Source organism: Crinia signifera, chromosome 3 (genome assembly GCF_055691185.1).
Source record: "Crinia signifera chromosome 3, ASM5569118v1, whole genome shotgun sequence".
In the NCBI taxonomy this organism is placed as follows: Eukaryota; Metazoa; Chordata; class Amphibia; order Anura; family Myobatrachidae; genus Crinia; species Crinia signifera.
Window position 1 is genome coordinate 301389170 of NC_139219.1, and position 15444 is coordinate 301404613.

A 15444-nucleotide genomic window follows, 5' to 3' on the forward strand; every position below is an offset into this window, starting at 1 on the left:
GGTACTGTATGCTTTCATGTTTATTTATGTACATTTGTTACCATGTATTTACATAGCTCTATTTTAGAACAACATGGTATATACAATATTTAGACAATCACAGCATTGGTGCATATCATCTAAATTTTTCTGTGACTCACACAGGTATAGCCGGCTCTGCTGTGCCACCATGCCACCCAATCTGTTCCAAGCACAAAGAAAATGTATGGCTTCTGTTATTTATAGCTGTTTTTATATGTGTTATGTTAATATGTACAGCAAAAGCTGCCAAGATGCAATATGCATATCTGTAGAAAAAAATTAGCTTTTGTTAAAATTAATATTGACGTATATCTAAAATCTGGTCTTTGCCCTGTACAAAAGATAAGGTATAAAAAGTGCTGGAAGGCGGTAGGCGGTTGGTAGACTGTGGGCTACCGCCGGTTTTCCTGACCATCCACAATATTCAAAATTCTCACATCAAAGCATGGGTGGGCAGGGCCGGACTGGCAAATGCCAAAAGGGCTAATGATATTGTGGGATGATTTTGTGCAGCCAGTTCTGATAACGTTCAACAGCAGCACTGAGCTGAGCCCACTGCCTCCTGGGCGTCACTGTGCTCAGCGCCGCTGCACGTCGTGGTGCGTCATTTGCATATGATGTCATGACACCGCAGCGTCATGACATGGCCGCACCTGAGCCACTTCCACTGGCACCACCATCCAGTCTGAGCAGCCAGCACGGGTGGGGGAGCTGAGGGGGCCGGGCCTGTCCATGTGTAGTCAAATCCGTCCTGGTCTGCATGCTGTGCCACAGTGCGAGTAAGTGTCCTTCTCTTTTTTGGATAGTCCTGAATCCTGCCCCTACCCTGCGCACCTCTGACTTATCTCTACTGCCTGTGGCTAAGACAAGACAAATCCAGCCAGCAGGAATAATTGCCATGGCCCATAATAATGTGTAATGGGCATAATGGATTGAACCATAGTCTGTAATGGGCATCACGGTGTGTGCCATACTTTGTAATGGGCATTACAGTGTGTGTGATAATATGGAATGGGCAATACAGTGTGCGGCAATGTGTAATGGTCATAACGGTGTGTTCCATAATGTGTAATGCCACGCCTTCTTTCTATGAGACCACTCCCCCTCACGCGGATTTGCCGCGCAAGGGTCCTGCCTGCTACAGGTGAGCCTATGTGCTCAAAATGCCAGGGCCGATTTCTGGTCCCAGACCGGCCCTGTGGGTGGATATAACAAGAGTGGCAGAGCTCCCACTTCATGTGGATAAATAGCAATGTACCCTCTATTACTGTCCATTAATTCTATCCTGTCCATATAAGCCCTTGAGAGAAAGCATAGACTGAGCGTTAAGGGGCATACACACGGGGCGATTTTACCCCCTTTTCTAAGCGATTTGACTAGACTAGAAAAGGAGCATGGAAGGCTTCATATGTATGCCCTGCAGCGGCCCCCGTGTGTCAGTATAGCCGGCTGTGTATTCACCCAGCATAGAAATGTCATAGAGCTATATAGGGCCAATGTAATAGGGTGTGAGAATCAGAAAGTCAGCCATTTATTTACATGGCAAAATCAACGTGGTTTTTCAGTGGAAATGATTGGTGCTTTAAAAAAATGGGAAAATTCTCCAAAGATCTCTCACTTTCTGATTCTCACACCCCCCTATTACATTTGGCCCATAGGGCGGGATTCTCTAATAACCCCGGCAGCACATCACCGGCATTCGCATTGTTAATAATCGCATATGCAGTAACATATGCGATTATTAATGCAAAAGCGATGGCCGGCGATGTGCAGCGGGTCCACCCTCCCTCCCTGAACCCTTACCCGGCTGTGAGTCTCACAGACTGCATTTGGCTTCACACAGTGGCGGGTTTTACCTGGGAGGGCTGCAGCCCTGCAGCTCACAGGTAAAAACCGCCATTGGTTATATCTATAACCCTTAACACTTAGCATAGTTTATCTAAAATAAAGACACAATACTTAAATAGAAACCACCAAAAAGATAAACCAATGACCAGTGGCCAACGAACCACTGTGCTAAATGCTAACTATAGCCAAACTTGCAGCCAATTAGCCTTATCAGAGCAAGTATAGTTTAACAGGCTCCAACCCCCTAGTCAGTCCTGACCAGAAAGCCAATGCTGCTGACACTATATTGAGTGCACCCAATTAATTCTAACCGTGAACTAACCATTGGACTGACATTTATTCCCGCTGCTAACAAAACGTGCAACAGCCATTAAAAATTGGGACAGGAAGGAGAGGAAGCAAATGAAAAACAACCAAATTTCTTCCTCACGTCACAATGGGCCAGATGCTTTAAAGCTTCAAAAAGTGATGAAGTGGAGAGTGATAAACTACCAATCAGCTCCTAACTGTCATGTTACAGGCTGTCTTTGAAAAACGACAGGAGCTGGTTGGTTGGTAGTTTATCACTCTCCACTCTATCACTTTTTAAAGCTTACTGCAACTAGCACACTAAGTGAATATCCAGTCCCGCCTACTTTACACCCCTAAGCAGGACGCTATGGAAAGCCGCCCACTATGTCGGTCGGATGAGCAGCGGCCGGCAGCGATGATGTACACACTGAGCGTCTTTCATGCTAAAAGCCGCTCAGATGAGAAAACTAAGCACCTTTCACATGAAAGTCGCCCAGTGTGCGCGGGGCTTTAGAACCATACAGTTTGTAGAAAGACTTTGAAAAACTTTTTGAGATGTGAACATAGCTCAATGTTCATTGGACCAAAAACACGACACCTGACATCTCAGTATAGTAACTATACACGTGTTCACGCCACATTAAACACACACCTGTGGATTAGCTGTGTCCAAAACACATCTTGTCCATAAAGTGTGAGCAAGACCTCTCACCACCTTATGGCTCCCAACCCTCGTACAATTTGCAGCAGCTCTACTTTTAGCCATTCTGTCTCATCCTCCGTTTTCCCACATTGTACACAATCTCCCAGTGCAACAGTCTAACAATATCTTAGTTGAATATTTAGTAATACTGTACCCACTCAATATTACTGTATAAAAAAAGGAAAAAAAGATACCAAATATTTTAAATAAGTAAAGCTGTTAAACCTTTAAACATAAAAAAGGAAACAATTTTCACATTGAGATGGTGATAACAGAAGAGATATTGCAGATTTATAATAACCGCAATAATGTTATACCTATTGAAGTCAACCAAACACCACCCGCCGCTGCACGCAGTCACTGTGTCCGTTCGCACAGATGGGTTACAAATGCGCATAAGAGTACATGCGCATACGCAGCTCATTAACATCGCTAATTCGCAAAGGTGAGAACCAACTTGAATGAAGACCATAGTACGTTCAAATGACGATAATCAGACCTTAAGTCACTCAGAAAAAAATATAAAATGTGCATTGTTTGTGCATGTTATTTCTACCTGTTTGGCACCAATGAACAGGCTTAGCTTTAGGGGTGTACAATGGGTACAAACATACCCATTATATACCCTTAACATACTTAGATTTGTCTAAGTCAATTGAACATCCGCTATCACCAGCGGACAGCTGCAGGAAAGCTAATGATCAATCAAACATCGGCTTTGTATCCATCAGCACCAGATGATTTTTTAAATCCCATCAGAATTGCCCAGGCACAGCAAAACAAGGGTACAGAGGGACACTTTGTAGGTCCCCATCCTCTTGGCCCACTTCTAACCCTAAAATGTATAACTCAGTTGCTGATTTGAGTTTTGAAAAAGGCAACTAACATATATGTTACACGCCATACTGGCAGTCACCATTACCGCACCTGGTCATGCCTCCTTATGATGTTACTTCCCTCTCTCAAGCTGTCAGGTTATGTCACAAGCTGTGTTTCTGCCGAAGAAATTTGTTTTGTTCTGCCGCCACTGAGACTTGGGCGCCACCATCTTGCCTGCAATCAGCTGTTTGCTGTTCAACCAATCAGTGACTAAGAAGCACTATTTAAGTCTCTTCCTGGGAATGATCCTCTGCAGAAAAACTCTACCGCTTATCCAGTGATTTTAAACCCTTTTACCTTGCGGCACACTAAATAAGATTTTAAAATTGCCAAGGCACACCATGAGATCCCCACAGGGCAAAACACATTGGACCCCATAGGAACAAAAAAAAACCTTTTGGCTCCCATATAAAAAAAAACAATCACACTGATCCCCACGGTTAACAAAAATAAAATACATTGGCCCTTTACATGAAAAGAATAGACCAGTAAATAACAATTGAACTGGTGATGGCTGTAAACTGGTTTGGGCATCTCTAGATCTGGGGGAACACTTGTGAACAGCTCAAGGCACACTAGTGTGCCACGGCACCGTGGTTGAAAAACACTGGTCTAGGTTGACAAAATGGCTTATTTCTGCTAAATAAATTTTATGGACGCCTGTTTTTCTTTATAAAAATTGACTTTTTCTGTGTATTAAATGAAGCAGTCTTATAGAAGTGAGTCCAGAAACTTGTAAAAGTGTGATTATAATGGTTGAAGATAATTTAGTCATTTAGCATTATGTCACATTGATGTTCACAGTGTTTCCTGTGTCTCTTTATCCTGTTAAACTTAATTAGGAACATTATCATCAATGTAATACAATTAGCATTCACCAAATCTACAAAAGATAACAATCCTACATTTAAATAGTGTCGTTATAAATATGTGAATCAAGAGAAATTTGTCCTTTATTCTAGATGCCCTTTTGTACCATGAAATAAAGTCATAATTACATTTTGCAAGAAAAACCATTGGAAGACAAGACATACATCCATATAATTATTTAATATTTCAAATTAAGCAGTAAAATAAAATTTCTTCTTATTCAACCGTTCATACTGATCTCCCAGAAATGTCACGGATATAATATTCATGTAAATGAGTGCATAAAGATAGCTAGCAATAACTCAATAAGCATAACCTAAATAATATTTAATGACATAGTAAATCTAAGAAGAATATTTCATTATTTAAAATAATCCTCTTTTCTGGGCAGAACATACATTTCTTTTATTTTTATTATAACTAATTCATTATAGCAGGCTATATTTGTTTCAAGCATATTATGTATGCAATGCATTAGACATAGAACTATACTTTAGCAATCAACATAATGGCCTGGTACTGGCATGGATTTACAATAATATTCTAGCTATTTGCAAATCATCATCATGCAATATAATGCAAATAATTCCCACATTGGCCACTGTAATGATTGTAGCTGTGCACTTGGCTCCTTCTCTGTGTAATGTGTAAGGGACCAATACTACTGTGTGGGCTAATGTGTAAGGGACATTGCTGTGTGGTGTAATGTGTAAGGGGCATTGCTGTGTGGTATAATGTGAATATGGGACACTACTGTTTGGAATCATTTCAATTGGGGTACTATTCTTATGGTACTAATTTGTATGGCCTTATAAAAAAAATGGCTGTTAGCTCATTTAAATTAATTTTAAGCTGTTTTGAACACTTTTTTCTTTATAAAACACCCATAATTCCTACCTGCAATGTTAAACATGACTGTCCCCTCCATAGAACACCCCTGTCACGATTCAGGTAATAAGACGTATATTCTTACCTCTAAAGTGTCTCTCCAGCGGTCATCTGACGCTGCAACAATCCCTGCCTGTCATGTCTGACTGTCAGCTCCAGTCTCCTATGGCTTTCATGCCACTGCTATTATCATAGGCCACAACTATGTGCTGTACAAACACTGTTTCCCGCCTTCATTGTACATTATTTATTTATATACTTATTTGCAGTTTATTATATAGCGCAGCATATTACAATTGGAAACAACAGACAAACAAATAATTTTTTTGGCAGGGGGAGCTACATTTCTGCCTACAATTAACAAGCACAGTCACACACAATATTGCAGCATGGAAATATATATTGCAATGAAATACCCTGAGGTTGTGACAGCGTGAATGCACAATGCTCTTTAATAATAATAATTACCTTAATTATAATGATGATTTCACACCTTCTGATTGGCTAGATAGCTGCACTAGTGAGGTAGCCGTTTTCGGTCAAAACTACTAGCAAATTTACCTCAAAATTTTACCCCACATTGGAGGAAAGATGGAATTATTCAATGGCAGTATTCAATGTTCCCATTTCACCTTTTTTCTGGCAAAGGTTCGCTTTTTTTTTGGTCAAGAAGGCCAGTCCTCTCTCCAAAAATGTTCCTCACCCTATTCAACGCTACTAGTTCGCGCCCCCCCTCCCACCCCCAAATTACTGAGATTTTTGCCCTGCTCGCCACTTGGTCATCGCCGTTGCTTTCTCATGGGAAATTTGTGTACCTCACCGTTTGTGCATTCAATGCAAAAATGGAGAACTCTGCTCACTGTTTTTTTTTGTTGTTGTTTTTTTTTGGCTTGCCTCTCCAGTTTGCTCTCTGCATTTTTTTTTAGGTGAACTGAACTTACGTACTTATAAAAAAAAATTTATTTTTTTTCTTTTTGTTGTCTGCAAGCGTATTTTTTTTTATTATTTGAAGGGTCTATATTATTTTTTTTACTTTAGAAGTGCCACATTAATATATATTTTTATATTTTTGTGGTCATTTTTTTTCCCCCCATGATGCATTTTATCTTACTGATTATTCTACCCATGATTCACCTCAGTCATTACCCATGATTCACCTCTTCTTCCTCACTCGTTCGTTTGGAGATACACAGCTTTTCACACAGATTTAGCTGCTTTGGAATGGGTTTTTTTAGGCTAATTTGCGTTTTTCTGCATATATCTGCAATATTTGAATGCTGCCTACAAATGGAGCCAGTAACTCATTGGTCAATACTCGCCATCAGGGGCAGCGTGCAGCTGACACGTTGAATAGGATGAGCAGGAAGCATGGCGAGGGGTAGAAAAAATGGAGAATGCACAGCGAACGAAAAAAGGAGAACTCTAATACAGGTCGGGTATCCCGTATCCGGGCATCCCGTATCCGAATTATTCCAAAAACCGTGGTTTTTTGGAATAATTCAAATTTTTTTGTTTGTTTGAACCCCCCCCCCCCCCCCCCCTAACCCTCTTTTAATACTTACCAAGTCCTCCGGCGTCCACGGCAGGCCTTCAGCATCCTCTCCGGCGTCTCCAGCGGTCCCAGGAGTGCTTTGCGCAAGTGCGCGCGCGCGCCAGTGACGTCACCGGCGTGCCTGGGAACTTGCGCAAAGCACTCCTGGGACCGCTGGAGACGCCGGAGACGGTGCTGGTGGCCTGTCGTGGACGCCGGAGGACTCCATGGACGCCGAGGGACCATCGGGGACCCACCAGGGGCAGGTAAGTATGGCTAAAAAAAAATTATTCCAAAAACCGGAATATTCCCTTATCCGGAATGCTCGTGGTCCCGAGCATTTCGGATAAGGGATACTCAACCTGTACTGCTAAGTATCTCATAGACAGTACAAGTAGATATTTATTCAGTTATTACACATTCATTTAGGTTTCAGCTGACTAGGATAATACTGTATGTCAGGTTTTCCTGTACCTCAAAGAAAGATCGATCGTTCCAACCCGTTGTTTTCCTTCACCAACAACATCTGTCTCCGTACAATGCACAGCGACTTGCTGAATTGCCACCGTGACAGATTGAGCTGGTTACCATGCCACGCAGTCAGATTCCCCCAATTATCTCACATCGTGAAAATAAAATGCTGCCAAATTGTTTTTTGTTTTTTTCTTTGCAGCTAGACAGCGGGAAATCCAGAAGAAATATATACTGTAAATGTCATATGATATAATTTAGACAAAGGCATTTAGTTATACAGTGGGCCTGATGCTAGCTGGGCTGCGAATTTGCATTACCCGATTATCGAATGACCTCTCATGCGCATGGTACAAAGTGCGCATGTATGAGCCGTCCGCCTGAAAGTAGCCAGCGAAGGAGCAGGTCAGAATCAAGCCTTAGGTCAATGGGTATGGATCACTGGATAGACTAGGTCAACACCACTAGGTCGACATGCCTGAAGATCTACATGACTGAAGGTCGACATGACTGAAGGCCAACATGGGGTAAGTTTGACAGGGTCATTAGGTAGACACAAGCATTAGGTCGACATGGTGAAGGTCAACAGTCAAAAGGTCAACATGGGGTTTTTCATTTTTTGTAACTAATGTCGACACAGTCGACATGGAAACGTAGCCCCGTGTACAAATACAATTGGCATCATAGTGAATATTAGAAATATGAGGTAAGACCAGGGAGAAATGACCATAGACCTCACCAGGTGCAGGATGCTTCAATGATAAAAATATGTCCAAACCTCAAAAACTATTTACCGGACCCCCGCCCACATGCAGGTACAGGTAGTGCAAGGGGACACAGCCGTGGAGGCTGAGACTGTTGCTGCTGCTGGCCATAGGAGACAGGTGCTGAGTGCACCAACAATGAGCCCTTGGAACCCTGGGGCCCTTGGGCAACTGCCCAAGGGCCCCAGGCCGAAGACGGGGTGGTCGAGTTTTAGTACATTTGAAAATGCGGTAAAATCCCGAAAACAGGGGTTTTACAGAATTTTGACCTTAGTTTACTGCCCACTGTCCTCTCTTAAACCACCCATGTTTCTTGAGTTTTCCCCCAGCTCCACATAGCAAGTGACAAACCACTCCTTATGGAAATTCAAGCCAAGTGTCTGGTACTGGATATGCTTATCAAAAACCAGAAGATCGATCCATCAGAGAACTTGAGATATCACTCACACTCCTCTAAAACCATGTAGATCACAGAGGATCACAACAACTTGGCCATCGGGTAACTTACAGGGTAAAGGGCTGGTGGCTAAAAGGGTCACTTCTGCCAAGCATGTTTACATCCACAGATACCATCAGCGATACTTGGTGACAGATGGTGAGACGGTTATATTTGGTGACATCGGTAACCCTTGAGGAATAGCAAAGGTGCTAGATCCAGTGAAAAAAAGTTGTTTTTGCCAGAGTTATGGTATTTCTGAGTTTTAAAAACAGACCTGCTTTATAACTTCAGTTATTTTAATAGTTTATTCAGTCCAGACTTTAAGAATATTTAACTTTTCATTTCTTTTTAAATGTAAAAGGCTAGAGGGTCAATTTAGTAGATAAAATTCACACATGACACCCACTCGTTCTGCCACATATACTATATAATTCTAAGCTTGACAATGTGTTTCGCAACTTACACTAATTATAATAAAAATAATACCAATGTTAATGATTATATTTAAACTTACATAATTGGATGTTTGCAGACTTGGGAATATGAAGTTTGCAAGATTTAAATTCTCTCTGCTGCCCGAGTGAATTAAATTAAGCACTCATGATGTTATGTGCAATTCTCTCCTGGGCCCTTATTCTGATCGGTGCGGATATTCCCGAATTCTTACGGTGCGGTCCGCACGCCACGCTGTTCGGCGGCGTGCGGTTGTCGTCCGTAGAAACGCCCACGTGTCCTCCGCATTCGGACGGACTCACTCTTTAGGAACAGGGCGTGTTTACGGACGACCTACAAACCATGCGTGTGCGGGGGAAACACTCAGATTCTGCACGGTCTGACCGCGTATGCACGGCCTTCCCGCGTCAGAACGGACGCGAACCGGCCACTACGCACAGATGCGGTGTACTTACGCAAAAAACCAGACTACTGTTATCTGAGTTCCCAAATAGATCACATGACACACTTAGGCAATTATCCAACCACTTTGAGAACAGATTGTTGCTCCTGGTCATCTGTTATTTAGCTAATTGATCCTTAAACACTTACAAGCACTATTCATTAACCCTAACATTCCCTATGTCGATAAAAATGTCATCTACCCTTTTGCTGTGTACATATCTAAACATCCACATGTTTGTGTTTTAAATGCTTTTTGTACTTTTAATGTTAAATACTAAAATAACACACAGACAACTTCTTAAACAACGGCAAACTTTTATTAGAAAAATAAAATAAAATGGACCAACATCAGTCCAGCAGCAGGACACAGAGGTCCTCCACATGAGCGGTCATCCGCCTCAGGTCCTCCCTTAAGCTCATGAGAGCCCCTCTTACTCCCTGGGGTGGCTCCTGGTAATCTGTGTGCATGAGAAAGGGGGTACAACATTAATTATGCTACTCACGTACACCTTGTACAGTCAATCCTAAGTACCTACACCATGAGAAATCATACATACAAAAAAAGCCTTAGCCACTCTGGTATGTAATGTCATCAAATATATGATCATGATGCTGCCACCACACACACACACTTGTGTGACATATACATTTCACAATCTATATATCAAAAACACAACCACACTTGAGGATCACTCACAGTTGTCCTGGCCAAAGACTCCTCACTCAACTCAAAACATACACCCACTACAACATGCCACATTTACCCATACATATATACCTGCATGTTACTGCTTAATAGCTAAACTGCATGATAGATAGATAGAATAGATAGAATAGATAGAATAGATACCACAGGAAAATGCTAGGCTACTCCCTCTTCCCATTACTTCATGATTCCTTGTCACATTTGCCAGATAGGTGAAAGTGCAGCACTAATCCGCTTCCATACACCAAACAATTTCTAAGGTCAATCCATCATACATTACAAAAATACATGACAACAACACGGGCACACTGGCTAGAGGGGTGCCCATGCAAACTGCCCACTTGGGACTCCAGTATAAATCAGGCCTGCCCATAATCCATTGATGTTTTATTGTTGCTTCTATACAAAGAGCCTCCATAAATAAACACTCATCACCTACATGAGCATCCAGATTGCACGTTTGCAGCATGGCCCTATAAGACCAAAGTGTGTCTGTTGTTTCCTATTTTTTGGGACTACTCTTTACTATATTATAGGAAAATTGAATCAGCTGTGCGACATAACAAACTGTACCTAACTCAGTAATGAAGCATTATGTCTACTTACCCCTGCCAGGCAGCTCCACCAGGTCCTGATCCTCCACATTGGGAGGTGGTGGCACATCGTGGAGGGGTAGGGGCACCTCCTCCTCCTCCACTTCGACCTCCTGGGCCTCCTCCGTATCCTCCTCTGTCACGACCTCCTGGGCCTGTGTGGCCTCCTCAATGGCCACCTCCTGTGTGGCCTCCTCAATGGCCACCTCCTGTCTGGCCTCCTCAATGGCCACCTCCTGTCTGGCCTCCTCACTGCCCACCTCCTGGGCCTCCTGACGTGCCTGTCTGGCTCTCTCCCGCGCTGTGGGTTAAACAAACAAAATGGGTGAGTGTCATTTGACATTAAAATTACTCTAACAAGTACATATCATAACCACATGATATATGTGTTATATATCACACATATAGTATATGGCTTTTCTATGTCATCAACACCCAATTGACCTCATGTAATATTAATATTAAATAATGTGAAAATGCAAACACTCACTGGCCTAGATGCACTAGCCTTCAAAAGTGATACAATGTAGAGTGATAAACACGCAGCCAATCAGATCCTTCCTGTCATGTCACAGACTGTAGTTGTAAAATGCCAGGTAGGAGCTGATTGTCTGCCTGTTTGTTACTCTCCATTTTAACACTTTTGAAGCAGACCGAATCCTGGCCACTGTAATTTATTTGTATTTTGCGAAAATACTTACAGCGCTGCAGACGCCGCCTCAGAGCCTGCAGACGCTCCGGCTCCCGCCTCCGCAGGTCGGACCATCGCCTCTCCAGTTGGGCGATGGTCCTCCGCACATGAGTGCGGGCGAATATGCGGCGCCTGGCCGCAACATATGCCCGGCGCTTGTCCCTATTTGTAATGAAGGGGCCTGCCTGCCCCAGTCTGCGCTCCATGACTGCCACCAGCGACAGCAGCTCCGCAGTGGAGAAGGACTGTGCTCGCTGGTAGGCAGCCATTTTAGCAATGGCACAAATCAAACAATCATGTGCTGTCATTGGTTGGTCAGAATGATATTTGGTATTAACTTTATTGTTCATTTTTACACTAACAGCGTGTATGCGCTCGAACAGACGGCTAACCCATTGCATCGCACACCCATCCTAAACAGTCTAAAACAAGATGGAAACACATTCTATCTAATCTATAACATTCACCAAACATGGGTATAAGCAACAGGTGAAATAGTGTGCATCACTAGACACTTACACCTAACTCAACAAGGTACTAAACAGCTAATTTATCATGAAAGCTATGCAGCAGAAACATAGCAAATAGTGGCAGACCTTTTCCCAAAATTAGACCATGCTGCCATGTGTACACTTACCTTCTACTGGCCCATACTACAGAGGTGGAATGAAAAGTAGCTAGAATCCAGCCTGAATTTGGAGTGCTTTCACATGTGATTTGGGTGCTAGCACTGATTACTTGTGGCTAAGTGGTGGACTGGATTGACATATGGAATGGGTAGTGACAGTTGTACTACATAGCAAACAAGTGCACAGTACAGAAGTACATTCAAATATACATGTCATGTCTGACCTCAGTTTTATTTGGTCATTGGTGTTGGAATCTGCATGTAGCTAATAAATCACACTAACTGAGTTTGCCAGTTTTTTTTTAAATATTTTTCAACACCAAGGGGCGGGCCGTATGCGCCGCACGGTTGACGCTGGCGTACGGGACGCGGCCGTACGGAACGCAGGTTGCAGCTGATTAACGCCAATTACAGAAATAGTATTTAAAGTTGTCCTAGAAAGGCAAACACTTGTTGCAAACATGCCAGGCTCAGAGTCAGAGGAAGACCAGGTGGTGCAGAATCTGTTATACCGCGTGGAGGCCAACACCACCTATGTCCCCCTTAACCCAGAGCACCCAGATGGCCCATCAACATCAGGCCAATCAGCAGCTGGGCCATCCTCAGCATCAGCAGAATCATTGGGAACACAGCAGGTGGCTTCCCAACAGAGTAGCCAGCCCAGCACTTCAGGTACAGCAACCGGTGGCCGTGGCCGTGCCAGTGGCCGTGCCCGTGGCCGCAGTGGGGCAACAGAGGAACCAACCACAAGAAACATGGCATATGAACCGCGGGAGCTTGACATCCTAGTGACCCGGGCACGTGATTTAATTGAGTGCCCAGCGGTGAAGTTGACACACACAAGGAGATGGAAGATCTGGGAGGAGATAACGGCGGAGATTAATGCAGTGGCTCCACAAGTTCGTCAGACGGAGCATGTTAAGAAGAGGCAAGTACATGTGTGTTACATTTGAGTAGTACAAGTCCAGTAATGTTTACATTCAATATTAGATGGAGTTGGGCAATGGGTGTTCACGTTGCTTGGAGGCACAGACATGTTGGCCATGACATTGAATTGATAGTTATTGGAGGGTGACTGTTTTTGTATCTTCTAAGGGTTGGTTTTAAAAATGAATATAATGTAAGTTTGGTGTCAGTAGGCACATGTTGTATTATGTTTCAGATTGCAATGGGTGCTACAGCAAACATGAGGAGTTACATGTATTAATATGTACACTTTGATTGCAGGTGGCACGACTTCAAAGGCAACCTCAAGAAGAAATTGACCCAGCGGTGGGAACACAGCCACATGTGACCTACCGGTAAGTATTTCTTCTTCGGTTCTTTTCCTTTACAGATACTTCAACTCACAATGACATTTAATATTCGACACAGTAATTCACACAATAAATAAATAACCAATATTTTATTTTGCAGGAACACTGCTTCTTCTCTGCTATGGAGAATCAAGGTTAATGACATGCAAACAATGCATTTAATGAATAAAACAGAATAACTTCACTTTAGTAGGACAATAGTATTGCTTTAGCAAAACAGAACAACAATAAATATAATTGACAATCAAAATTAACGACCTCGACAATGACCTGAGGTTACTTAATGCATTAAGTATTATCCTAACTGCAGTGTGGATTAAAACCCTTCAGTAGGCAATTGCACTGTCTCTAGTTTATATAGGTTAAATACCTTTCCCAAGTCTCTGTCCTAAACTTATAGAAGTAGTCCTCAACTGGAGGAAATGTTTTACAAAATACGGGAAATGCTGGGCAGTTCTGATGAAATGTTAAATTCTTTATAGGACTATGATCACCCATTATAAGCGCTCAGTTAGACTATCCGTCCCTTCCTTTACAGGTGTTCCGGTCCCTCGCTGAGACGTCTATACCGCTGGGTATTTGTAATCCAAAGTCGGAAGACAAGGTAAGACTTGCTAAGTAATATCCTGACCTTTTATTTGTAATAAATGAAGAGTAGGCTGTAGATAATAAAAGTGTAGGCTACACAGGCCCTTTTTACCTGTAGGAATAACTCAGACCCCTTGTTTGCAGAATGAAGCTTGAAACGGTGCCTGAAGGAAACTCAGCAACTACTTCATGGCTTGAGCTACTGTAAGTCCATGAGAGTTTTTCCCCGTATTATCACTGACGTGAATTATGAATAAACTTAACTGTCTTTACTACGGTAACAGCTCGGTAACTTCTTGTTATCAGGAGTAATTAGGGAAATGTTCAACTCAACTTGAGAAATGTTTTACAAAGTATGGGAGATGTTGGACAATTTCACTGAAATGTGAAGTCTCCCCTAGTAACAGCTATATGACTTATTGGCTCCTGGGAATTAGGAAAACGAGTAGCTTAATATTCTGCACGCTACGACTGTAATTCTCCTGTCACAATATTGCCATAACTGATTTATTATAATTCTTCGGAAATGTTCCTGCAATACTCTGTTTTCCTTTACTTGCTAATTGCTTTTACTATGCATAGACTTTGGTTAGTTACCACTTGTGTTTTAGTAACAGACGGAGTACAATGTAAGTGCTTCCCTAGGGTTTATTCACTCAGTACCCTCCTCTGCAGCTGGCTGTATTCTCGGTCTTTTCAATTTAACTAAAGATAACGGGCTGTCCACTAAGCCTTTAGTGTGTGCGGGGTCAGGAAGCTCAAACTTCCGCACAAATGTTATTTCATGTGGATCACAGTGAACCCTAACCACAGGTTGGCTGGCTCCAGACAGTAAGGGTAATGCTGCCCCTGGAGTCTCAGTGCTTAGGAACTAGTGTCTCTGTATATGGTAATGGGAGGTACTGAGGCGAGGTAATATCCCATAGGGGCTGGCTTGGGCAATCTCCGGCTGGACTGGGGCGGGATTGAGCACTCACCACTCCCCTTGTCTGTTCCTTGCTCCCTTAGCTGCCGCCCGGAACACTCCCTCTGATGCCGCCTCCTCACTGACGCAGCTATGATGCGGCCTTCCCTGGCTGTCAGTCACCGCCCGGGATCTCTCTCAGCCGTCGCGTCACTTCAACACCGCCTCCCAATGGTGCCGTCCATCTCCTGTCACTTGCCGCCGGACTCCGAACACTTCAGACCACCGGAGCTGCAGCCGCCTGTCGATCACGTCCAGCGTTGGTGGAGGAGAGACCCGAGGGGAGCACCGGAGCCTCAGGTATCCATTATTCCTTTTCCAGCACCGCTGTCTGTCACAGCTATGCTGTGCTGCTC

At 43.2% G+C, this 15444-nt stretch overlaps 1 protein-coding gene across 1 annotated transcript; it reads right to left on the reverse strand.

Annotated features, from left to right (window-relative positions):
* Positions 1-9913: 9913 nt before the first annotated feature.
* Positions 9914-14034, reverse strand: LOC146063023 (uncharacterized). Its single transcript, XM_083175033.1, has 4 exons — positions 13975-14034; positions 12230-12245; positions 10915-11202; positions 9914-10060 (listed from the first exon to the last, which is right to left on the reverse strand). Exons 1-4 carry the CDS (start codon positions 14032-14034, stop codon positions 9951-9953), a joined length of 474 nt encoding a protein of 157 aa, XP_083031159.1. The 3' UTR covers positions 9914-9950.
* Between the last annotated feature and the right edge of the window lie 1410 nt (positions 14035-15444).